Below are 26677 nucleotides of genomic sequence, written 5' to 3'. Positions count from 1 at the left end.
TGGATGCTAGTCTGGTTCATTACCGCCAAGCCATGATTGGAACTCTATACATCTTTTATAATGGGATGGATGGCTACCCCCTGAGGTTTCCTTTCTTGATTCCATAAGAACCTTTTGGTCCCTGAATTCAGATGAGTCTCTCGTCAAGAGGCCCCTGGCTGGGGGAGATCCAGCCACTTTCTAACGGCTTCGGCTTTTCGACTCCCGAGGGAGAAGGCCTTAGGGACTGGTCTCCATATTCTTGCCGCTTGGTGTCCCATCAGTAGGGGAGCTGCATGGGTTCTTTGCTGAGTCCCCTTGGGAAAGTCACTGAAATCCTCATCCAACAGGTTATCACTGCCAGGAGCCAAACCCTTCCTTCTGTTCGGATGCTGCTGCCCAGCTTCAAAAGACTCCCAGCACACATGCAGGGGTGCGGTGTCAGCTGGACTCCAAGAGATATTTCCTCTCCATTCTGGACTTAACTGATTTGTGACAAAAATGCCCAGTCATGCTATTTACACCAACTCCCAGGTTCAGTCCTCTTGCACTGGAAAGCTAGAGAAGCAGGCCTGTTGCATACATACCCTAACACATGCGTAAGAATCGCCTGGGAGGCTTTTAAAGGCAGAGTCCTGGGCCCCCACCCCAGATATTCTGGTTCAAAGGGTTTGGGAATCACCCAGGAATCTGCATTTAACAATGTCCGGGGCAGCCGCTGAGGGAATCTGCAATGTCTTGGTTCTGAGGTCTCGGCCACAGGCCTGAATGGGGACCCAGGCCAATGTGTAACCCTGACTCTGCACCAAGTGTCTCTTTCCTCTGCCACTTCCTTTCTGCCCTCCACACTCTATACATTCTGGAAATCCACAGGCCTTTTTCTAGGTCAGCTTCTGAAAAATTAGAATAGATTTTTTTCCTTATTGTAAAATTAATATGAATTACTCTAGAGAATTTAGAAAATGTGGGTAAGCAAAAATAAAAAAATAAACCACCCACAACACTACCAACACAACACTATGTGGTGTTATCCTCTTCATTGCTTATATATTCATATATTTTATTTAAAATGAGAAGATGGCTGAATAGAAGGACTGGAGCTCAACTTCTCTCCTAAAAACAACAAAATTCACAACTAATGACGGAGCACTCTTCACCCAAATGGACTGGAAACCTTAAAAAAGATACCCTACTCCAGAAGAAAAAGAGGAGGCCACATCAAGAGGTAGGAGGGGCAATTTCACAATATAAACAACCCCATACCTCCTGGGTAGGAAGCTCCACAGACTGAAAACTAACTGGTTCACAGAGACTCACCTACAGGAGTGAGAGTTCTGAGCCCCATATCAAACCCTCACATGCGGGGATCTTGCACTGGGAGAAAGAGCCCCTGGAGCATCTGGCATTGAAGGCCAGTGGGGCTTGTCCACAGGATTGAGGGAAACGGAGACCCCATTCTTAAAAGGCGCACACAGACGTTCACGGCACTGGGTCCCAGGACAGAGCGAGGTCTCCATGGGAATCTGGGTCAAAGCTGACTGCAGTTCTTGGAGGACATCCTGACAAAACAGGGGTGAACGTGGCTTGTTGTGAGGAAAAGACATTGAAGGCAAAGCTCTTGGGAATATTCAGCAGCTGCCTTTCTCTGGATGTGGCCATTTTGGGAAAATATGGCCCCACCCAATAGTACTGAGAAGCCCCAGGGCAAATAACAATCCAGGTGGGATCACAGCCCCGCCCCTTAGTAAACAGGCTGCCTAAAGACCCCTCAGGCACACAGCTGCCTCTAATCCCATCCAGAGACTAAGCCCCACCCACCAGAGGGATTAGAATCAGCTCCACCTACCAGGGGGCAGGCATCAGCCCCTCCCATCAGGAAGCCTACACCAAGCCCCCATACCAACTTCAGCCACAAGGGGGGCAGACACCAGAAGTAGGAAAGGCTACTACTCTATTATCTGTAAAAAGGTCACCACACCAAAAACCTGTAAAAATGAAAAGACAGAGAACCATAACTCAGATGAGGGAGAAAGGAAAAACCCCAGAAAAACAGCTAAGCCATGAGGAGATTCTTAGCCTCCAGGAAAAAGACTTTAGATTGTTGATGCTGAAGATGATGCAAGACATTGGAAATAAACTGGAGGCAAAGATGGATAACTTACAGGAAACACTGACCAAAGAGATACAAGATATCAAACTTAAACAAGAAGAGATGCAAAATACAATAACTGAAATAAAAAACTCACTAGAAGCAGCTAACAGCAGAATACAGGATGCAGAAGAACGAATAAGCGAGGTGGAGGACAGATTAGTGGAAATTATGGATGCAGAACAGAAGAGAGAAAAAAGATTGAAAACAACTGAAGAGAGTCTCAGGGAACTCTGGGACAACGCAACAACATCCATGTGATAGGGGTGCCAGAAGGAGGAGAGAGAGAGAAGGGGGCAGAAAAAATATTCCAAGAGATAATAGCCAAAAACTTCCCTCACATGGGAAAGGAACCACTCACTCAAATCCGGGAAGCACAACGAGTACCACATACAATAAACCCAAGGAGGAATACACCAAGACACATATTAATCAAACTGACCAAAATTAAAGACAAAGAGAAAATCTTGCAAGCAGCTAGGGAAAAGAAACATGTAACATACAAGGGAACCCCAATAAGGTTACTGGCAGATTTTTCAGCAGAAACTCTGCAGGCCAGAAGGGAGTGGCATGATATACTTAACGTGATGAAAGGAAAAAAACCTCCAACCAAGATTACTCTACCCAGCAAGGCTCTCATTCAGATTTGAAGGAGAAATCAAAACCTTCACAGATGAGCAAAAGTTGAGAGAATTCAGCAACACTAAACCAGCCCTACAACAAATACGAAAGGAACTTCTCTAGGCAGAAAAGACAAGACAGCAACAGGAAACAAAAATTCCACAAATGACAAGGCTCACCAGTAGAGGTATATATACAGTAAAGATATGAAATCATCCATGCATGATTATACCACCAAAATCAGAAATCATGAGAAGAGGTGGGTACAAATGCAGGACACTGGAGATGAACTTGCAATTAAGAGAACAACAACTTAAAACAATCTCATATACATATAGACTTTTACATCAAAACTTCAGAATAACTGCAAACCAAAAATACAATTGATACACAAACAAGGAATCTCTGGAGAAGAAATATATCTCATAGTAAATAAGTGCATGATCCACCATGAAGTGGGTCATTTGACATCATTCTTGGAATGCTGAAGTCTTCTTACATCTGATTCTGATTTCTTCTCCATCAAAGAATTTATGATAATTATAATTAAATAATGCAACTGTACAATTAAATAATACAGTTCTACAATTGTATTATTAATAACCATTTCTCTCCATGGTACAATGTAAGGTCTATAATGTCTTGTTTATCACATCACCTAGAATGGTGTAATGCCTATATTGAAGAATCAATAAAATGTAACAAATTGCGAGGACATATTTGTATAGTTACACTGTTTTTTAACCAATTTATGCATTTTATATTTTACTTATTTTCAGAGGATATATTATTTTTGTCATTCTTACCAGTTATTCTTTTTATTATGCTATATAAAATATTTAATGGTATATAAGGCTTTCTTTATAAATTTTAGTTGCATAATATAACAATTTTAATAATGCTAATTTTTAAAGAAAAATTGAAATGTAATAGATAATACTAAATAGTAAGGATGAAAGCCATACAAAATGGGATAAAGTATAGAATAAATTTCCTATTTGTCTCAGCATATTTTCCATTCCACTTCTCCAGAGGGAGTCACTTAATCTGTTTCTTAAGATCCATGATATAATAATCTGTGTGAATGTAATTGTGTTTAAATGTATGTATTTTATTCTGTAAAAAATAAAAATTTCAGAATAAAAAAATATAAAAATAATAAAATAAAATGAGGACACAGAGTTCCCGTTGTGGCTCAGCAGTTAACGACCCCAACCAGTATCCATGAGGATGCAGGTTCCATCCCTGCCTCGCTCAGTGGGTTAAGGATCCAGGTTACCATGAGCTGTGGTGTAGGTGGCAGATGCGGCTTGGATCTGGTATTACTGTGGCTGTGGCATAGGTCAGCAGCTGCAACTCCTGTTCAACCCCTAGCCTGGGAATCTCCATATGCCCTGGGTGTGGCCCTGAAGACAAAATATATTTATATAAAATGAGGTCACACTGTATATTGTGTCCTGTAACTTGCTTTCTGTACTTAATGAATTGTCAACAATTTTGTTGTAATTATTCTTCTAATCTTTTTTCATGGCTATACTGTATTCCATGGTATGTTCCATATATTTAACCAATTCTCCATTGTGGGGTATTTAGTTTCTACTTGTTTTTAAATTATAAACAGCACTTGAGTGAATCTCTGTGAATCATTGTAAATTACTGTTCTTCCCTTAGAATAAATTGCTATAAGTGGAAAGTCTGAATGACCAGGCCTTTTTTGGTACTTTGTGTACCATCTATGTCAGGAATTCATCTGGTGTGGTTTTAGCTACCATCCTTCTACTAGTGGTAATTCCCAGATCTGCCTTTTGGCCCAATTCTGCTCCTGGGCAGTTGGCCACCATGAATAACCCAGCCTGTTACTCTCTAATCAAAGGTCACAAAAGCACTTCAAGCTCAAGCACATCAAGCAATGAACACATCCTCTTCTTTAATGAAAGCCCTCTTCTTTATTCATTTCTGCTAGTGGTTCTGGTATTCTCCCAGTTACAGAAGCATGAAGTTTTTGTGTCTTTCCTTTCTTGATCCCTTTATAAATCTTTATCTGCTCAAATCTGTCCAATTCTCAAGGCTTATCTCAAAGCACCTCATTATAGCAAGTTTATTCTTTTCTTTCCAGCCAGACATGATCCCCAAAGGAGAGAGAGGAGAAGGCTGGAAGAAATACTTGAAGAATAATGGCTGAAAAAAATCTCCAAACTTGATGAAACCTATAAATCCCGATTCAAGGCCAAAGAACCTCAGCCACAAGAAATACACACACACATACACACTACATTTAAAATGTACATAATGTAAAAAATGTACAAATAAAAATATACAGTCAAGGAACATCATAAACACATTGTCAAAATAAGTGATAGAGAAAAGCTTTTAATCACCCGAAGGAAAAAAAAAAAGAAAAGAGAATTTCTATACAGAAGAACAAAACTTGAAGACAGCAAAATTCTCAGTGGAAACATTGTGTACCAAAAGTGCAATAATGTCTTTAAAGTACTGAATGAAAAACAAAAACAAAAACCTGACAACCTAGCATTCCATACCCTGGGAAAATATCTTTTGGAAACAAAGGTAAATTAAAGACATTTTCAGACACACAAAAGCCAAAAGAATCCATCAGCCACAGAACCACACTGCAAAAAAAAAAAAAAAAAAAAATAGTTCACACACTTGGGCCAACGAAAAATGATAACAGTTGGAAATATCAATTTACAAAAGGAATGAAGAGACCAGAAATGGTAGCTAAAGGGGTACATAGGCAAGTCTTTAAATTGTTTTTCCCTTCAAAAGATAACTGTTTATCCAAAAATAAGAGTCACAGAAATCAGAGGAAGAAGAAATCTGGTCCACCGTTTATTTGCAGAGTTGTTTACTGAAGTCCTTCAACTGATGCAAGGGCCAGGAATATAAATCAGATTTCCTGAAGCCTTGTCCAGATTTTGAGTACTTAACTAAATAATGACAGATACAAAGCTCCTTTCTATCAGACCAGAAAACACTCTTTTTTGGTTTTCAGGTCAATACTTTGCTTCCCCTCTTCAGGCCTTCCTCTAGCCATTCCTCACTCACAGCCCCCCTTGTGATAATATTTGCACAGTGTTTTAAAGCTGCCAACTCTCCCATGTCTGTTACCTCACTTGATCCTAAAAACAACTCCAAGAAGCCCGTAGGTCAGGAATGTGCATCCTCTTGAATTTACAGATGCAGAAACTGAAGCTCAGATCCCAGGGAAATTTCCCAAGGTGAGAGAGGAAGAGCTTGGGAAAGTTGGGAAGTGAACGTCAATCTTGTGACTCCAGCTCATGGAGTCATCCCACTGGCCCATTCTGCCTCTCTCATGTGCCCGAATTTCATGTTATTTGGCAACATTCACCTTGTTATGCAGTTATTTTCTCATACTTGCAATTGTGACTTTTATAGAAAAACAAAGCAACCTCAGAAAAGCAAAAGCACTTTTTCTTTCAGTCAACTCTTGGGCTTATTTCCAACATGTTCCTTCTCTAAAAGCAAAAGACCTGAAAATGCTACCCCTAGCATTTGCTGACAAAGAACTCTGGAGCAATTAGACTTAGGACAAACTAAGTTTCACAGTGGCTGGGCAGGCTGGAAAACAGCGCACTTAGCACACCACCCAAGCAAAGGAATAAAATGTATGGTTTATCAAGTGGAAAGTCTCTTGCTTTCAAGACCCTTTAAATGTGGGTGTGGTGTGCCCATTTAGATGATACCTGATATCTGCTAAATAATATAACGAGCATGGAGTCAAATGGATTCATTCAGTAAACATTTACTCCCCACCACCCAGTTTGTGTCAGTCATTGTGCTAAGGGCTGTAAATGGAAAAAAAGAAGCCCTTATTGCCAAGTTGACCACTAACAGAGGCACAGATAAAATATAGCATGAGCTGTAATGGAGGTACATTGCTGCTGGAGGAGAAAGAAGCAGGCCAATCTACCAAATCATGGGTCCTAAGCCACTTCACTGAAAGCCTGTTTGCCAAAGGATCAGAGGAGAGAACGATCAACTTACAGAATTTACCGTTTACTAAAATCTTTGAAGTCATATTTAAAAATTATTTCAATAGACCTAAGTGTATTCTTTCGAGTACTTGTGACAAGTCTGCCCTTGTGCTAAGCATTGTACACACTCGCCTTTATCTTAGGAAATTATTGTCCAAATTAGAGCTCACAGAGGAGTTCCCGTCGTGGCGCAGTGGTTAACGAATCCGACTAGGAACCATGAGGTTGCGGGTTCGGTCCCTGCCCTTGCTCAGTGGGTTAACGATCCGGCGTTGCCATGAGCTGTGGTGTAGGTTGCAGACGTGGCTCGGATCCTGTGTTGCTGTGGCTCTGGTGTAGGCCGGTGGCTACGGCTCCGATTCGACCCCTAGGCTGGGAACCTCCATATGCCGCGGGAGCGGCCCAAGAAATAGAAACAACAACAACAAAAGACAAAAAAAAAAAAGACAAAAAAAAAAAAAAAAGCTCACAGAGGTGAAGGAGCCTGGCCACACCCACATGGTACATCTGTGGCTAAACTGTGGTTTAAAACCAAGTGTGTCCTAATCAATTACCTGATTTCTCAACAACTCTTCTACACCGCTGCTGCTTTTTGTTATGTACCAGGGCAGGCACTTGAAGCGGAGCATTTATTTACAACTCTTGTGAGTTATGAATCCTCTTCTAGATGAGAAAACTGATTCAGAGAAGTTGTACCATACGTCACTTCAGGACTCTCACCTGTTTGGAAGCTTCCAGTAGGTTCTTGTCCACTAGAAGACAGTCATCATAGGGACCTACAATGGCCAACTCAATATCCCTCTGAGCTGTCGCCCACCATTACTCTCTTCTCTCTCCACTCACCAAGCTCGCTATCTTCTTTGCTTTTTTAGGGCTGCATTTGCAGCATGTGGAAGTTCCCAGGCTAGGGGCTGAACCAGAGCTGGAGCTACAGCCTATGCCACAGCCCTGGCAATGCAGGAATCTGAGCCACATCTGCACCCTAGGCTGCAGCTCACCACAACGCCACATCCTTAACCCGCTGAGCAAGGCCAGGGACTGAATCCGCATCCTCATGGATACTAGTCAGGTTCTTAACCTGCTGGGCCACAACTGCAACTCCAAGCTTGCTACTTTCAAACATACCCAGCATGCCTGGATGCTCCTCCTCCCTCATGCACCAAGGTTTACATGTCATCCTCGTAAGTGTGGCCTTTGACACTGTTTAAAACTGCACCCCAAATCCCTTTTGTTTCTTTTTCCCTCCATAGCTCTATCACTATCTAGTTTGTAGTTGCCAGGGATTAAATCCTGTACCTGTTGCACCACAAGGGAACTTCCAACATGACATTTCTTGCACTTGGAACAAAGTATATGCTCAAAACTTAGTGGCTAATTGCATGAAACTTTTGCTCAAGATTATACAGAAGGGAGAACTAGGTCTTGAACCCAACAGATAATCCCTAGGGCCATGCTCTTTATATTCCAGTAAGTGTGCTCATGATGCCAGAGAGACTGTATAGTCTGGTGAGCTCCATTTTGGCAGTAAGGGCCTCACAGGCCCCAGAAGCAGCTGGAACTTTACAGAGCTTTTGCAGCTACATTCACAGTGGTAAGTAAAAGATGAGTGCGTGGAGCAAGACAGCCCAAATCAGAATAGAGTGGCATGGACAAGTGCAGGCGTGGGTGGGAACAGGAGAGACCAGAATAGATTAAAAATAGGTGAACCTCAAAATATTTTGAAGGCTAGGTAGTGGATAATGTTGAATGAGGACTGAAGTTAGAAAGGATAGCAGAACTTTGGGATTTAGGAGGGCATGGGTATCTCCTGAGTCATTTTTGTGGGAATATGAAGGGAGCATCAAACTTAGATGGTGAAATGTATCAACTACTCAAGGTAAAGTTGCTTCCTATTAAAAAAAAAAAAAAAACAAGGCTAAACATTTATCTTTCAATCTTATTTCTACTTAAACTTTAGAATCAAATATACTAAATAACCCATTGAAGTTTTTCTCTAGCACTAGCAGAGGGGAAAAAAAAAATTAACTTTTAAAGGCAAACAGTTCTGACATTATTTACTAGGATATTTAACTGTCATGTGACAACAGAATTCCCTCAATTGGACAATGACCCCTTAACAACAACAAATTTCTCCTCTTCTTTGGAGAAATAATTGGGACTAATACATTATGACTGTTCTGGTCTAAGGCCTGTGTCCTCTCCTGGCAGACAGACCTGCTGTAAATGAAGAAGTGACTAGAGGCCATGATGGTCCACTATTTCCCACCCAGGAATAGCGCTGAGTTGGTCCACTGAGCTGGGCTATGGCTATTTTCAAAGTATCAAAAAACCATGGCAGAGAGTTTATTATAATGGAAAATGTTGCATTTTACCTACCAAAAGAGGATGACAGATGAAAAAACAACAATAAATATTTAAGAGATTTATTAAAGCATCTTATCACAAAGATGGAAACACGTACAAATTAGAAACATGCAACCATCATCACCCACAGTCAAGATAAAATGTAGTATATTTTTTGTTTTTTTCACAGCTGAAAACTTCAGATCTTATACTAAACTTGCCCACCCCGAGTATTTACTTCATTCTTCCTGAAAGTATCCAGGGCAGCAAATAACCAAAATACAAACTGTGATATGAAGAAAGTGCAAAGTTAAAAAAGATTATGTGTGGAGAATGCCCCCTTCCCACCCCCCAATCAAAGGCAAACAATGGCATTTTGCTCTTAACCTAGATTGTCTTCAAAAACTATTAAAATGTAATATACTGAACAAAACAACAAAAGTCTTTTCATAGATATCCAACAAGCTTGTTAGTGTTTGAAAATAAATGCTTAAAGTAAAATGTACTTTATATCAAACAAGTTTGAAGAGCCCTGTATTGCAGCATTCTGTAAAATAAACAAGACGAAAAGCTGGTATAGGGTTTATTGACAAAGGCAGCATTTCTTCAGGCAGGTATGTAAGGAGGCGGGGGTTCTTTCTCAGGCATCTTCACTGCCATTTCATAGGTTGGCAAAACATACTGAAGAGAGAAAAAAATTACATTGACTTAATTCTCCTTTAAAATCCTACTTGGAATAATTCCGCTTTCAGATTTAATACCTTAACTAGGGGTACACAAACCTACAGAGAAGAACTGAAAAAACTGTCAGCTAGGTGCCCCTGACCTGGGGGCAATGTGGGGAGTTAGGGGCACAGACCCTCCACATAGCTGAAAATCCACATATCACTGCGTCTGCCCTCTGTGTCTGCAGTTGCACATCTGCGGAATCAACGCAGATGCTGCAGTACCGTAGAATTTACTGGTGACAAACATCCGCTTATCAGTGGGCCCTCGCCGCTCAAACCCATGCCGTCCAAGAGCCAATTGTAGCCGCTGAGAGAAGAGATGACTAACAACCTAGAATTTTATGTGCAGGTTACGAGGCTCTGATCAAGGCTGCTAGAGATGCATGACGGAAGCAGGTCAGGCAGACAAAACCCTGCTTCTGAACAGACCCAGGCCACCAGGATGCCTTGACACAAGGTATGTGCCACTGCCCGCCCCTCACTCCACTGTGACTGAGAGAGCAGCAGTGCCAAGCACACCTCAGGGATTGAGGATCGCTCAAGGGCCCCGCTGAACCATGCTAAAGGACGCCTCCAACATGAGGCTGGATCCTGAATTTCATCTGAATCTGTGGTTAAAGGATCAAGTACTTGTATTATTTGCTCCAAGGTCAAGGGCACACCTATGGAGGAGGGTGGCTTTTTTGAACCTAAGTGACTCTCACGTGACAGACTAACCCTACAGAGGCCACATCCATTCCACATGTTGGAAACCTGGGAGGACAGCACAGCGGCAACTGAGGGCCTGGGAGGTAGGCCTCCCCAACAGATTCATGAAATCCGCTGCATTTACCTCCCCAGAGGAAAATCAGCTTCCCCTCTGGATCATACTGATGTTTCCGGAAAGCAACACAAGATTCAGCTGATGGAAGTACGCTGCCTTAGAAGTTCCCAAAGCCAAGAGCCTGGCACTGCTCACAATACTGTCCCCTGTCTGATCCCCCCCTCAAAGTGTGATACTTGGAGAACACTTATGAACCCAACCTATTGGCCAAACTGACTGAGACGAGCAGTGCAGGGTGCCTCTAGCCCGTGTTCTCGGGATTCCAACTGGGAAATGCCGAGACGTGTGAATTTACCCTTTTCCATACCCTAAACCACAGTTACGGCAATGACAAGAAAGTGGAGATCCAGGTGCTCCTCTTGGGAATAATCCACAGTGGCTCCCCAAGTTTTACTATGTTAAAGGGGCCTTCACCTGTGGAGGTGCTTCAAAGGCAGGATACACAGCAATCTCTGGCATGTTTCTGTTGTTGATGTATTTGTAACAGTTCCAAACACAGTTGATTAGATAAGCCTAAAAGAATACAAACAAAATTTACATATGCTGGAAACTCAGCAGACTCGGTGCTCTAAAATAAGCGTCTTAGAGTGCTCTCTCCCGCTTTCTCTACGGAGAAGGGATCTCTATCCGCTTGGACCTAGCGCAGGCCAGGTGCTCCCCCTACCTGCCCTCACTCAAATGTCACAGGTTTTATTACCACTGTGGTTGTTGGCTTGCTTGCTTGTTTGTTTTTGGCTGCACTTACGGCATGCAGAAAGTCCTGGGACAGGGAGGAAGCCTGTGCCACAGCAGTGACAACACGGGATTCCTAACCCGCTGCGCCACTCGGACACTCCTATTACCACTATCTAACAGAGAGATCAGAGTTTGGGGGTTCAAGTGTGACCACTGTGCTGCAGGAGAAATGCTACTTCTGAACCTTGGGAATTTTAACTTATTTTCAATCCTAATCATGAACCATGTCCAAAAGCATAATGATGTTCCTTCCACTTAGGAAGAATCCTGGCATTTCTAACCATTTGCCTGAAAACAAAAGGAAGAACATTCCCTAGAAGTTATCTCTACCACCACGTCAGAATAAACACTCACTCACTGCTGACTGCAAGGAGACAAGGTAAAAAGAAGGCTCAGATGAACCGTGTCACTGTCCAAACGCCCCCACCCCCCACCCCCAAGTATTCAGTCAGCAACTCACCTTAAAAATGATGAACAAGGCAAAGAACACAAGAACAATGAACAGGAGGCAGCTGGAGTCCAATGCCAGGAGGTCGTCTTTATAGGGGAAATCAGGCTATAAAAAAGGAGGGGGGTGAACAGCCAGAGCAGAAGGGATTTTTAGAGCAGGCAAACTCTTCTGTATGACATCATAATGGTGAGTACATGTCATTACACACTGGTCCAAACCCCCAGAAGGCACAACACCCAAAGTGAGCCCTAAGTACACCATGGACCTCAGACACATACACCCCTGTAACTCAGCCATGGCGCATGTACTCTGTGGTTACCTAGAGAGCATCTTAAGAATACAAACACAAGGCACCCAAGTCAGAACTGATATTCTAATAAAAACTTATAAACAGAATTTAACTCAAAATACTCTCAAGCCTCATCATTAATGCATGCTATTGATCACTTAAAATGTATGAATACCTAGACTACTCCTCAGAGTCTAAACCGAGCTTGTTTTCTCTTTATTTTATATCTTTCCAGCCTCTGGTCTATCTCCTTTACATGACCCCAGATATGTCCCTGGATCACTGAGTTACTCAGTTGGGAGATGCCAAGATTAACTATTCCGTCCTACGTGGGGAAAATAATTTTTTAAAAGCCAAGTGTCAATTAATTTCAACACTCATCAGAAAGGGACACAAAGAAGGTATGCCCCTGATTATGAAGCCTGGGATTATACTATTTCCTGGCGACATATGATGTTTTATTGAGAAGGATCAGCTGTATTTATTTATTCAAATATTTCTTTAGCATTTACTGCATACATGGCAATGAGCCAGGTCCAGGGAGAAGGGTATTACAAAAGAATAATTTAGGATTTACATACAAGCTGGCCAACAAAGAAAATATTTTCCAGTCTGAGACACCAAGTGAATAAAACAGAAGGGAGAAACCACTGGGGTTCTATAAAAGCAGTAGTAAATTCCTTTCGATGTTTTTCTATAAAGTTCATTTTATTTTTTAAAACATACAATTATTTTAATGGAAATGCCAACACAAAGACCCAAATAACTTTACATTTTCATTAAAAAGCAGCACACAGAAATCCCGAAGGACCAAAAAACAAAACAGAAAAACACGAAAGAAAGAAAAAGAAAATCATATCCGCATACCAATCCCAAACCCTAGCTAAGGGTGTTCTTGTGATAAAACTGTTAAGCCTTCATCTAGAAATCAAAAAGGGTCAGCTTCTTGATTTCTAGAAATCGAAAATGGTGAATGCTAGAAATTTTACTCAGAAGGTTTGCAGATTTTCAGCCAGAGATGACAGATCGGAGAGAACTAAGCTTAGGAAGCTGCTGACCACGGCTGAGCAGGTCTGCAGGCTCTGCCCCGGTTCGTCTCCCCAGCCCTATCTCATGTTGCTCCTGTCCCTGCATGTGGGTGAGGCCGCCAAGGTTCTCCTTTAGTCTCCTGACACTGTCAGCTGCCCTCCCGCCTCCAGGTAGCTCTTAGACAGAACGCCTTCTTCTGCACTTTCCCTCCCCTCAGTCCTATGCAGACTCTGGAGGGCAATTCAAACCTTACTTCCCAGGCCAGGTCTGCTATCTGTGTGACACCCACTCACAAAGCAGCCAACACTTTTCCTTCCCTGCTTTTATCACGATGTTAACTCAATAACTGTCAACTTCTGGAGTTCCCGTTGTGGCTCAGTGGTAACAAACTCAAGCAGTATTCATGAGGACGAGGGCTTGGATCCCTGGCCTCACTCAGTGGGTTAAGGATCCGGCACTGCCGTGAGCTGCAGTGTAGGTGGAAGACGCAGCTCAGATCCGGGGTTGCTGTGGCTGCGGTGTGGGCCAGTGGCTATGGCTCCGATTCGACCCCCAGCCTGGGAACTTCCATATGCCTCGGATTCAACCCTAAAAAAAACAAAAAACAGTCAACTTTCCAATTCTTTCACTTTAAAGTCAGTTTTACTGACACAGCTCTAGGACCTAGCAGAGTGCCCTGCACACAGGAAGCAATCAACAAATGTTTTCTGCGTGAATGAATGATAAACTTGGTGGTATGCAAAATGGACTATCTGAAGTGGGTTTCGAGAAAACAACTCTTCTATAAGACAGCATTTCTGAAATAAACTTTCATTTATCTGGATCCTTCACCTCCACCCAGACCTTACGTCAGGCCAGAGTGCTCCCTGCCCCTCCACCGCACGGCTTTGACCTTCGAGCCTCCTTTGCTGCTGTCATGGGGGGCCCTAATTCATTATCGCAGACGAGACCATCATTGCTTAACTCCCCACATACACGCGTTTGCTCCTTGAAGAAAAGAAGTTTTGTTTACAGCTACACCATTCACTAACAGTTTGCCCAGGAGAGAACGAAGGCTACAGCGGGCACTCAAATATCTACAGGTACTTGCAAAGACAGAAAGCCATGACTCTAATGAGTGCCAAATACCGTCAGAGTATTGTATGTTTCATATGCTCTAAAGTTGAAATACTCCTGAGGTTCTAGGATATCCAGCTTGAGGGACTTAATATAGGATTATCTACATGGTATGGTAAAAATATATTCTATTTTCATCTTAATGGAGTCAACATGATTGTTAAAAGCAGGAATAGTAATTATTTTAAAACGCTAAATCATAAACAGGGTAGGTTAAAATAAAAATAGTATCTAAAAGCTGACTCTGAATTTCAATGTAAATATTTTACCTAAAATGAGAAAAAAAAAAGTTTAATTAGCATACACACTTACTAATTGATCCAGATATTCTTTGATTCTTGGCAAGTAAGTTAGAGAACTGATAGCAACCAGGCAGCTGAGAACGAAGTCAAAAAGCCGGTAACAGAAGAATGGAATCAACCAACCCACTTGATACTGAGGGAAAAAAATAGCAACCACAACATCACATCACATATGTGAAATAGCTAAGTAGCACTCAGTAAAAGCCAAACTCTAAAAGGTAAAAACATAGGATACTTACAGAAATTGCTCCATAAACCAGCATTGAACTGATTATAAACATAAGAACAGAGACCGCAAAAAGAACACAGGCATTATCTAAGAAAACAAGAACAAAAAAAGCTAATTAAGCTACTTACATAACAAAAATAAAGCTCTTCATAACAAAATAGTAGGGGTTTGTTGTTGTTGTTGTTTTTTGTCTTTTTGCCATTTCTTGGGCTGCTCCTGCGGCATACGGAGGTTCCCAGGCTAGGCGTCAAATCAGAGCTGTAGCCACCAGCCTACACCACAGCCACAGAAAATGCAGGATCCGAGCCGTTTGCAACCTACACCACAGCTCACAGCAATGCCAGATCCTTGACCCACTGAGAAAGGCCAGGGATTGAACCTGCAACCTCATGGTTCCTAGTCGGATTCGTTAACCACTGAGCCACCATAGGAACTCCCAAAATAGTGTTTTAAAAGCTAGCTTTAAAACATCTGAATTATTTTCAAGACTGGCTATGAAAACATCCAAGGCCAAAAAAGTAAAAAAAAAAAAAAAAAAAATCTGCCTCAGCATTAAGTAATGAAACTTGAGAAATGTGTGCCTTTGTTTTTCTTGTTTGTTAAACTGCCTCAAGTTGCTGACACTGACTTAGGATAGCATGTGAACCAGGTCCTCTGCCAGGGAGACAGACCTCTGTCCAGAGCCTAACTTCTGAAGACGTGCAAATAGATAATTATAATTCAATGTGGCAAGTGCTACCACAGAAGCAGAAACAATTAGTTTTGCCTACAGAACTCATGAAAAAATATGAAAGAAATGAACCAAGTTGGGTCTTGTGAGACAAGGAGGATTTAACTGGAGTGAAAGGCTGGTATTTGCTTAAGAGACAGACGTCTTTAACACAGAATGCTACAGATGCCCTTGCTTGCCTTAGATAAAACACATCATCTGAAATCCAAGGTTTCCATCAACCCCCATCTCAACATCTGAACTCTCCACCCAGCATCCCTCCAACCTTGGCTCCTCTGCTACACAAGGGTCTATTTTCTTCTTCATTCAGCAGTTCCTCAGGTTGCTCCCTTTTTTTACATTAATCCAGGTTCACTAAACTTTCTCACAAAGCACCCAGGTAGTCTCAATCAAAACAAAACAAAAAAGCATGCAAGTAATCTCAAAAAAAAAAAAAAAAAAAAAAAAAAACTAAACCATATTTGACTTACTAGCACAAATATGAAGTTGACTCCATGCCTCTTGCATGAAGAATCTGAATGATTAGACTAAATGCTGAATGTTCTCACTATCAGATAAATGTCATGTACTATCCTGTCACCTGGCAATACAAATGGTATCAATATGTGGCACTAAACTAAGAATAGCCTTCTTCACATTTTCCTAGAGGATGTAGGACAGCTAAATGTCAGGGATGTAAAGGGCCTCCCTGCCTCAGCACACGAAATGGCTCTAGGATGGCTCAAGGGAAGAATTATTTTTATTATTATTTTTAAATGTTCTGGCCACACCCACGGCATACAGAAGTTCCTGTGCCATGGACTGAATCTGAACCACTGCGGCAGCAACGCTGGATCCTTTAACCCAGTGTGCCAGCCCGGGGATCAAACCTGCACCTCTGCAGTGACCCGAGCCACTGCAGTTGGGAGTCTTAACCCACTGCCCCACAGTGGGAACCCCCAGGAAGAACTAAACGAAGTATGAAGTTATACAGGACTGGTACTGACAAACTTGAAAGAAAAGTTTGTACTTCAAACAATCAGCTTTCAAGAATCTGTTATTAGCAGATTACACATTTATTTCATTTTCTTAAAATACTGAAGGTGAAGTTCAAGGTCTTCCACTGGAGCAACAAATAGCAAAACAGAGGAGAGAGGTGGTGGTGGGTAGGAAACATATTCAATGCCTCTGACAAGTCGCTCCAGCATTTGCAAATTAATAAAGCAAACAAAATACGAGGGGCTAGATGCCCAGAGAAGAACCTCAGGTTTCCACCCACCACCACAATGAAACCTCCTCTGGGAGGTCCTTGAGTATTCATCAATTTCCATAGTGAACACAAATAAAGACAAATTCATACATGAAAAACTGCGTGCATATGCTGCAGAAGTATCTCTTACATACTGAGTGTCATCCCTTTTCAGCTGATTAAAAATAATCACAAACCTCATTAAAAAACTGGTAATCAGGTGTTCCCATCGTGGCTCAGTGGTAACGAACCCGACTAGTACCCATGAGAGAACTCTGGTTCAATCCCAGCCTGGCTCAGTGGGTTAAGGACCATTGCCGTGAGCTGTGGTGTAGGTCACAGATATGGCTCAGATCCCGCATTGCTGTGACTGTGGCTGTGGGCAGTAGTTAGTAGCTAGAACTAGAGCTCCGATTCGACCCCTAGCCTGGGAATTTCCATATGCCAAGGGTGTGACCCTAATAACATTAAAAAAAACAAAAACAAAAAAAACACACCTTGCAATCACACCAATGATCAGAAATTAACTTTGTGCTCACTGGCTCTGTTTTTACATTCCAAAGAAACACCAACTATCATATGACTAAGAATTATGCATTTTTATATTCTCTTAACAGGGCTTTGGGGAATTCCTGTTGTAGTGCAGCAGAAACGAATCTGACTAGTATCCATAAGGACACAGGTTCGATCCCTGACATCGCTCAGTGGGTCGGGAATCCAGCCTTGCTACAAGCTGTGGTGTAGGTCGCAGATGCGGCTCGGATCCCGAGTTGCTGTGGTGCAGGCTGGCAGCTGTGGCTCTGATTCAACCCATAGCCTGGGAAAACTTCCATATCCCTCAGGTACGGCCCTAAAAAGCAAAAAAAAAAAAAAAAGGGGAGGGGGCTTGGTAGACTATAATCAACAAAATCTAACAGTGAATACATGTGATTTTCTCTACAAAAGGGAGAACACTCATGCAACATGCAACAGACCTGTGACTTCTCTGCAGCTTTAGCAAAAGGGCTAGTTGTACAGACGTTTAAGACTCTCAATGACCCTGAATCCTTTCCTATACCTCAATTTTAAGAGGAACACACATGAAAAGGGAAAATTCTGACATTAGCTGGTTCAGTAAAATTTTACAGCTAAAATTAGTGTTTTATAAATGCCAAAAATCGCCACTGGAAACTAGTTATATTTTTCTATTCTGGATTTAAAGAAAAACAGATTACTCAGAAAAAAAATAAATGCCAGAAGGAATGTTTCTGTATATTCTTGGTATTTCTGCTCTCAATCTGACAACAAAATCAAAGCACTATACTAGAAAAGACAATCAGGAGACTCGTTCAAAAAAAAACCAGAAACACTTTAAAAACACAGTATGTTCAACTGTTACTAGTATCTCACTACAATGTATAACAGATGCCACAAAAATGCTACCTGGTTTCTAGAAATAGGTTAGACCTATGGACAATGAATCATTTAAATTAATAACCAATTAAAAAAAAAAAACAACTTCACTGATGGATCAGAAACAATAAATCATTTAAATTAATAACCAATTAAAAAAAAACCCTTCACTGATGGATCAAATGTAATGAAATACAGAGCTTTATGACAAAAGCTAAACTAGGAGTTCTGTGGCACAGCAGGTTAAGGATCTGGCATTACCACTGTGGTGGCTCTGGTTGCTCCTGTGGCACAGCTTTGATCCCAAGCCCAGGAACTTCTATAGGCCAGCGACAGGAGAGAGAAAAGAGGAAAAAAAGTTTAATCCTCTAAATAGTAAGTATGTGTAATTAGCAGGAGATATTTTCAACTAAAAACATACCTGCCATTCTCTCAGATGAATAGTAATTGCCAATGACTTCATACTGAATGTTGACAGCTGGCACTGAGTTTGGATGTGTCACCTCAACAGTCAGCAAAATTGCCATCAACAGGTTGACCACCTATGAAAGACAACATTTTGTCGATTACATTATTAACAAAGAACCAGTCTTTAGCACAATCTTTAGATGTCTGCTTAACATTGTTTTACTTGAAGTAACAAAGACCTAAAAAAGGGACTACCTGTGAGATAAAATACACAATACCACTTTAAGAATAGCTTAAAATAGGAGCTCCCATGTTGCACAGTAGAGAAAGGATCTAGTGTTATCACTGCAGCGGCCCAGGCCTGGGAGTTCTCTTGTGGTGCAGCATGTTAAGGATCCTGCATCGTCACTGCAGAGGCTCTGGTTGCTCCTGTGGCATGGGTTTGATCCCTGGCCCGGGAACTTCCACAAGCTGAGGACAGGGCCAAAAAATTAAAAAAAAAAAAAGTCTATCTGGTCCAGAAGAACATCCTGAAACTTTGTCGAACATCTTGTTGAAATCCCATCATGATATCTAGTCTACCAGGGTGTAACTCCAACTGGAAAAGGAAATTCTTTCTGCCTCAAGCTATTAATGTTAGCTGTAACAGTTATCCCAGGAGGCATCACTTCCTTTAAGTGCTCCAAACAAGCCCTCTAATGATTTGATAGGAAATCTCAGGGAGGATTGGAATAGGTTTCCCTATCTAAAGTTCACAGAATCTGTCTTCCTTGCCTTTGTGAAAAGCCGAACATTTGATACTTTCAAGGGATAGCTGAGCTTTATCAAGAGTATTTGAAACAATCTCTACTTTGTAGCCCTCTTCTGACCACCCTGAGTGATAAATAACACACAGCTTAACAGTTAAAGGCATTCCATACTCTCTAAGATAAGCAGTCCAAGTTTTATCTTTAAGATAAACAACATCACAGTATCTAATTCAGAATCAATTGAGGATACACTATAAATCAAGTAAATTTGCACAGATTACTTCACTTATTCCTCACAACAACCTTGTCAAGTATTAACACCCATTTGCAGGTGGGGAAACTAAGGTTCTTCAGCAAAGTGAAGTACCTTGAGTTAAGCTCACTGAGCTGCTAAGAGGAGCTAGGATACAAACCCTGGTTCTCTTTAAGACATCCTGCCTCTTAGCACTGCAGGATTACTTACAACCATTCCTAAGCAACACCTGTTTTGAGATCTTTCCAAAAGAAACCATTATCTAAGGGTATAAAATGTTTATACTTTACTTCTAAATAAAACATGCTCAGGTACATGCCTTTTCCCTTGCACTGCTGAAAAGCTAGGCATTTTACCCTTCAAAAGCTTGTGAAAGAGACTATATGTAAGAATCTCTTGTAAGAGACTATATGTGCAAGGTGACTCCCCAGTTGAAGGCTGATTTTTTTTATTGCCCCCCCCTTTTCTTTTCAGGGCCATACCTGCGGCATATGGAGGTTCCCAGGCTAGGGGTTGAATGGGAGCTACAGCTGCCTGCCTACACCACAGCCACAGCAATGCCAAATCCGAGCTGCATCTGTGCACCAGATCCTTAAGCCACTGAGCAGTGACAGGGATCGAACCCGCATCCTCATGGATACTAGTCAGGTTCATTACTGCTGACTCACAACGGGAACTCCTACTGTCCTTTTTTATTGCAATGGGTCTTGGACAGTGTATGTGGTGTACGATTAGGTGAATTAATTATTGAACAATCAGATATATCTACCAAAACAACTGTATCTTCTGTGTATAGAAATCAGTTCTAAATCAACTCGGAAAACTTTTCTTTGTTAAGCACAATACAGTCACAGTTTAAAAGCTCAGACTGTACAGAAAAATACTCTCATGTCAAGAAAAACACACAAACTCAATTACTAAATGAAGGAAACGACACACCAAAATTATTTAGGAGTTTAACCTAACACTGTAAATAAAGTATATTTCAATAAAATAAATTTAAAAAAATTATAAAGAGTTTCGAGTTCCCATCGTGGCTCAGTGGTTAACGAATCTGACTAGGAACTATGAGGTTTTGGGTTCGATCCCTGGCCTTGCTCAGTGGGTTGAGGATCTGGCGTTGCCATGAGTTGTGGTGTAGGTTGCAGACACAGCTCAGACCTGGCGTTGCTGTGGCTCTGGCATAGGCTGGTGGCTACAGCTCCGATTCGACCCCTAGCCTGGGAACCTCCATATGCCGTGGGGAGCAGCCCTATAAAAGGCAAAAAGACAAAAAAAAAAAAAAAAATTAAGAGTTTAATTTCCCTTTTAAAAATATTTGTATCACATGTAGGATTTATACAAATCTCTTCTCTTCTATGGGTAAGTCACAGACTCACCCACTATCACCATCTCCAGCATTAGGGACACTTCAAATTTCATTTCATTGTGAGTCATACTCCTGAATATCAAACAATCCATCACAGTTCTAATCAAAAGGACCAAGAAATTAGTTAAAACAAGGTAAAATAAGTTCAGTACTACTCCACTAAAAGCTCACATTTTCAAATCTTCATTGAATTCATTATATTTCATTAGAATCCCAACTTGTATTTTAGTACTACATCCTGTGATCTTAAAGATTCATCACTGAGCACCTACTTGTGCTCATATATAGACCCTATCCTATTTGCCTTTTTTTTTTTGCTGTTGTTGTTTTTTGGCCCCGCCCACAGCATGTGGATGTTTCCCAGGCCAGGAATCAAAACCGGCCACAGCAGCGACCCAAGTTGATGCAGTGACAACACTGCAGTGACAACTTGGGATCCTTAACCCACTGCACCACAAGGATGAAATCCCTATCCTACTTGCTTTTGGTTACAATAGATATTTCTACTAAGCTCCATATAGCATTTTTCAAAATATACATAAAACTAACTTTATGGTCTTGTAAGATAAAATTTCTCTGGAGAGCAACAGCCTACAAACCAATCCAGAATATTTACTTCTGATTCATTTTTTCCCTTTTACTGCATTCAGGAAAGAAAACTAGTAAAAATGTAATTAAAATAATGACCGGCTTTTAAACCTAGTAATATGGAGAGGTACAGAATGCAGCATATATACAAATAGGTAACAGCAGGGGCAATGGCCACACCAATGGAGAAGTACTGGAGTTAGTGGGTTAAACAGTATGGTCTGTGTTACATTTCTGTAAGCCCTTTGCACACTTAAAATAAGCATACAACAACAGAGAACAGATGTGTCAGATTTCAGTTGTTTCAAAGGAACGGTGTCAGATCCTTGGAGGCACTCAGCCTCCAGAAAGTAATTCCTCTCAGCTTTTTCATTTCACTGCCACACCCATCCCAGAAGATTCCTTGAAGACTGGTTTTTGTTTCTGTATGTGTTGTTTTTTTTTTTAATCATTATTCTTTACTTTCCTCAGAGCGTGTTTAGCCACACGCCAATATGTGCGAAGACTGTAATTAGAACAATGTCTCAGGGCATGCTGATGAGGGTCTGGGCAAGTCAGCAGAGAGCTGCCATCAGATAGAGATCAAAGCTGACCATCTTTAAAACTACTTTTGTTAAATATACATGTATTACAATCAAATGTTCGTATATAGTTGTTTACCAGATGTGCAGTTACAAATGAGTTATTTCTACTATTTTTGGAGACAATTCATTTAACGAATGTCTAATGAATACTTCCAATGCTCTAATTATTAAGTTACTACTTAACACATTTTATACAAGAAGACAAATCATCTTCCTCCCTCAGGGAGGGTATTCTTTTGTGCAGGAGAAAAATTTTAAAAAGATCATCACACTAATGTGTAATCAGTACTATTCAGTAAGTACATACAAATAGGTATGCAGTAACTTTTCCAAGTACATAGCAAGGACACTAGATCCCTCTGGCTGGGAAGCTACAAAGCGCCACCAAGAAAAGAAGTGAAGTAACCATTAAAAAACTAACTGGAATTGGCAAAATGGCTGTTAATGACAGAAGCTGTGACGAGTGAATGGGAGGTTTTTATACTATTTCACCATTTTTGTGTCGTTGAGATTTTTCTCAATAGTTTTAAAAAGTGACTTGAGGAGGGAGCATTTTGGTGAGCAAGAATAGCATAGGCAAAGGCACTGAGGCAAAAAAAAAAAGGGGGGGGGGGTTTGAGACAAGATTCTAACTTGGAAATACAAACAAGCTATACTTTACTTAAAGGAGTCAGGGGCGGGAACTAGAAACAATATAGCTTGAGGTAGCCTGTCTTCAAGTCTTTCCCAGCTACCTAACTTTTAGATTCTTTACACTTAAGATGCTCATGAAAAGTGAGCCATATATTAAATCTTTCCACCAACCTAAAATTATACCAAACGCTCCCAATGTCTTTTTGTACTACACCATTAACTGCGAAGGAGGACGCCCTTGCAGCAACTCCTAAGCTCATTTTCAATCGTTCAATAAACATCTGAACTTATACCACATAAGAAACTGTTGTTTAAAATCGTCTGGCTTCAAAATATTCAATAAATGATAGAGAAAACAACTGATGAATGTCAGAGTTTAAAGCGCAACTCATTCTGAAATTTCCTAACACTTAAACCAGGTATTCTGCCAGGCATGCTTCTTTCAAATCTAAATGCCAAAGGCTAACACCTCAGAGCTGGTGCATATAACTGGTTCTAGCTTCTGTGTCTGGTGTTCTACCGCACTATTTAATATCACAATTAATCCTTCAATATACAGTGTACACGCACCTTAACAGTAGACCAGAAGGAGTTGCTAGAAATGCAATGACACTGTATCAGATACAAAGTCACTGACACAGTGTCTGCCCCAGCAGGAGGGAGGACTGCACCCCCACCTTCCAAACAGCACAGGATCATCTAAAGAGGATCATCAATATTCTACCACCTGGAACAGCAGAGGAAGAGGATCCTGACAAGGTACCTGGAGAGGGAAGTGACATTCTACTTCACCCACTCCTGTAGTATTCCTGTCTTAATAAAGAAGCTTTTCTTTAGCAACAAAATGCAACTATGTGGACAAGTCCTCTGTTTGTGTCTCCCTGGTCTTGTTTTTCTAAATGTCATGTGTCTTCCCAACTAAGCAGAAAAGTGTGCATTTACACTGCTATGATTCTGAAGCCACACTTTTCAAAGTCACCGGCAAAAACTGTAATTGCCAAAACCAACGGCCTTTTCCAGTCCTTAATCTAATTTGAATCTGATACTACTGACCACTTCCTTCTCCCTTGAAACTGTACCATAAATTGCATGGTTGTATCTGTGCTCCAAAGTTCTTTGCAATAGCATCAATATCTTAAAGGCAGATGCCAGAGTCAAGGCAAGAAACACTTGGGAGCCTGTGTGTGGCAGATAATAAGAATACAAAAGACGAATAACATAGGTCCCAGTGATTTATCCTTTTTGTATGTGCACCATAGCCATACATTGTAGATGATCAAGATCTCTTAAAACATGTTAATTAATTTAGGCAGCTAGTAATATTCTCCTAACCAGAAAAATCTGTGCAAAGAAACAATATCCATGGCACTTTTTTTTTTAATGAAACTAAAGCACGGATTTTTTTCTCATGTCGAGTCCTTCCAGTGGGAGACAGAATTAAAACTCCCCGCTCTCTAGTTCAGAAGAAATGCCCTTACTAAAGTTCTTCCCTCTGCATTTTGAGTTTTGTGGTTTATAGCTCCTACTCTTCCCTGCTATTCCTTTAATTTTTATGAGCTGAGCCCACAGCATCAAAAAAATCTGCCTTGGAAAGAAATACAGCCAATTACATTCAGATGGCTGAAATTGAGATGGTGCTTATTTTCTTCTTGAGGAGGAGTTAGAAATCCTTTGTTCTGTGAATGGAGGGAAGAATCTGAGAAGAAACAGGAAAATTAAGCTTGCAGGCAAGAGTCCCAGGCTGCTGGGCTCTCTCAGTTAAGTAGGAGGGAAGGTTATCTTCCAAAGAGGCAAGGTTGAGTCTTGAGGACCCTAAAGATTTGAATTATTCAGGGAAAGCAGAGCTAAGGACAAACAAAAGAAACTGAAGACCCAGACGCTGAGCAATATGAAGAAACACAGCCTGGGAACCTCCATATGCCACGGGTTCGACCCTAAAAAGAAACACAATGCTGCTACTGCCATGAACTTAATCAATGTCCAGTGTTACAAATTAGTTAAAATATAAAACAAGGGGGAGGGGGGTCTCTGTGGAGGAAATGTGATTTAACTATAGCACTAAGATGATGTTTCCTAACATAAAAGTACAGGAAATATTACAATAAATTTTGAAACATGCAAATAAGCCTACACAGTCAAGTTTTGTTGTTTTTAATGTACATTAAAACAGACTGTAAAAACACAGCAATCAGGAATAATGGGGAGCTCAGGTAGCCCCCTGGGGGTGGGCCATGAACCTGTATCTATCTGCCTGAGGATGATTTTCAACTGGTGTTTGGCAAATGATAATAGTTTCGATGGAGGCTTTGGGGTAGCAAGTAAAGAGAAGAAAGGCAAAAAGAATGTGTGGTAAAGCTCTTCCTTTTTTGCAGTTCAGAGAAGTTATCAGAAAATTGCAGTCTCACTAATGCCACAGTTTCCCAAACCAAAAGTAATACAAATTTTTAAAATCACGAAGTCATTAGCAAATGTGGCCAAGTACACAACATGAGGTTTGTCAAAACGTCTGTAAAGTCATCATAACTACCTAAATAGAATCACATATTTAGAAGTCACAAATTAGCTTATTTACTATATGGGTACTGGAGATGATAAGAAATCACAAAGGTATTACTAGTGAACCCCCCAATCAATAACACCGTCAACTTGGTTATGACATAAAATTACACAGATCTTAAAACACAGAGAATGCTAGCATATGTAGCCAAAACGGAAGAGGCTGTCAATAAAGGTCTCAAAAAAATGGAATGGGTCTGATAGCATAAGCGTCTCAAGAGCAGGGTAGGGGAACTGTATCAGGAAAAGGCAAATCGAGTCTAAGTAAATCCTGGTAAATGGTATTACCGCTAGGCCAATGTCCAGACTCACAACAGAGGCCTTTCTGCCTACATCACAAACACAATGTAACAAATAAGATCCAAGGAACCACAAACAACTGCTTTGAAACCAGATCTGTCACTTTTCCTTCAGGCAAGGCATAATATTAAAACTACGCTGCATATATGAAGGTCTGGTCCTAATTGTCTCGTTAGGAAAAACAAATTCCAGGAAGCACTGGGGGAGGGGAGAGTTCTTTCAGATCACGGAAGCACACAAAAAGATCTCGAAACCTGGTAATTTCCAGAATCCCCCACACCAAAACCTAGCACCCTCATCCCGCCCCCCACCCACTGCCCGCTACTCCTCTGCCTTTCCCAATCCTGCTTTTCTCCTCTTAACCCTACCAAGCAACAACCTTCCCATCGCCACCCAACCCCTCCGATTCCGAGACACTCTCCCCACCTCAAAGTTAGAGCCCACCCCCCCCGCAAAGAAGGTCCTCTACGCCTCCCGCCCCACCCCCTCCCAGTGGGAACACTCACTTCCTTTCGGACCAGCCCCCCTCCCACTTCCCACTCTTGGGCACTCCCCCCAGGGCTTCTATCCCCGCGCCTCGCCCGCCCTTACCATGTACCAGGTCCCCAGGATGATCGTCCCGGTGCGGACATGGCAACAGCCGCAGCACCGGGTGCTGTAGAACCGGTCGCTGCGGCTCCGCTTGAAAGTCATGGACACCATCGGGAAACTCGTGGGCCTCGTTCGTGGCCGGGCCCCTGACAAACGCCTTCCGCCCAGCGGTTGATACCAGACGGCTCTCTCAAAGCGTCCAAAACCAAACGACGCGTCTTCAAGCCAGCCCCCGGCCAGGGCCCCAGCCAAGAGGCTTCGCACCTGCGCACTGAGTACCGAGCGCCACTCTCGCGCGAGTTCCTTTTAGCCTTTTTCTCCACCTTTCCCGCACTCAGGCCAATAGAAGAGCGAAAAGCTGGGCGGACGCGGCCCTTGATTGGAAAAGCCTGGAGATTGACAAGACTCACGCCCAATCAGAATCGCAACTCGTCTTAGCACTAATAAATCCCCGCCTCTCACGTGAGGGCATGAGCTAGCTCGTCG

The 26677-nt window shown here is 41.7% G+C and overlaps 1 protein-coding gene across 3 annotated transcripts; it reads right to left on the bottom strand.

Annotated features, from left to right (window-relative positions):
* Nucleotides 1-9174: 9174 nt before the first annotated feature.
* LAPTM4A (lysosomal protein transmembrane 4 alpha) lies at nt 9175-26441 on the bottom strand. 3 transcript variants are annotated; one of them, XR_014842527.1, is made up of 7 exons: nt 26192-26441; nt 18582-18702; nt 14821-14897; nt 14368-14714; nt 11855-13727; nt 11074-11172; nt 9175-9789 (listed from the first exon to the last, which is right to left on the bottom strand). XR_014842527.1 is itself a non-coding variant. In XM_085019950.1 (7 exons), the coding sequence occupies exons 3-7, from the start codon at nt 14860-14862 to the stop codon at nt 9715-9717; spliced, it is 435 nt and encodes a 144-aa protein (XP_084876076.1). In that variant the 5' UTR covers nt 14863-15050; nt 17214-18702; nt 26192-26441; the 3' UTR covers nt 9175-9714. The 3 variants fall into 3 exon arrangements, 2 of the variants coding, with proteins under 2 accessions (XP_084876076.1, XP_005662781.1); XM_085019950.1 differs by having other exon boundaries at nt 11855-11950; nt 14592-14714; nt 14821-15050; nt 17214-18702; XM_005662724.4 differs by having other exon boundaries at nt 11855-11950; nt 14592-14714.
* Between the last annotated feature and the right edge of the window lie 236 nt (nt 26442-26677).

The sequence above is a fragment of the Sus scrofa genome, chromosome 3, assembly GCF_054392235.1.
Source record: "Sus scrofa isolate SSC_HxYL_T2T_F1_AM1 chromosome 3, Sscrofa_HxYL_maternal_Yorkshire_Landrace_v2.0, whole genome shotgun sequence".
NCBI classification, from domain to species: Eukaryota; Metazoa; Chordata; class Mammalia; order Artiodactyla; family Suidae; genus Sus; species Sus scrofa.
Note: the sequence above shows the minus strand (reverse complement) of the source record. Positions and strands in the feature narration are given on the sequence as shown.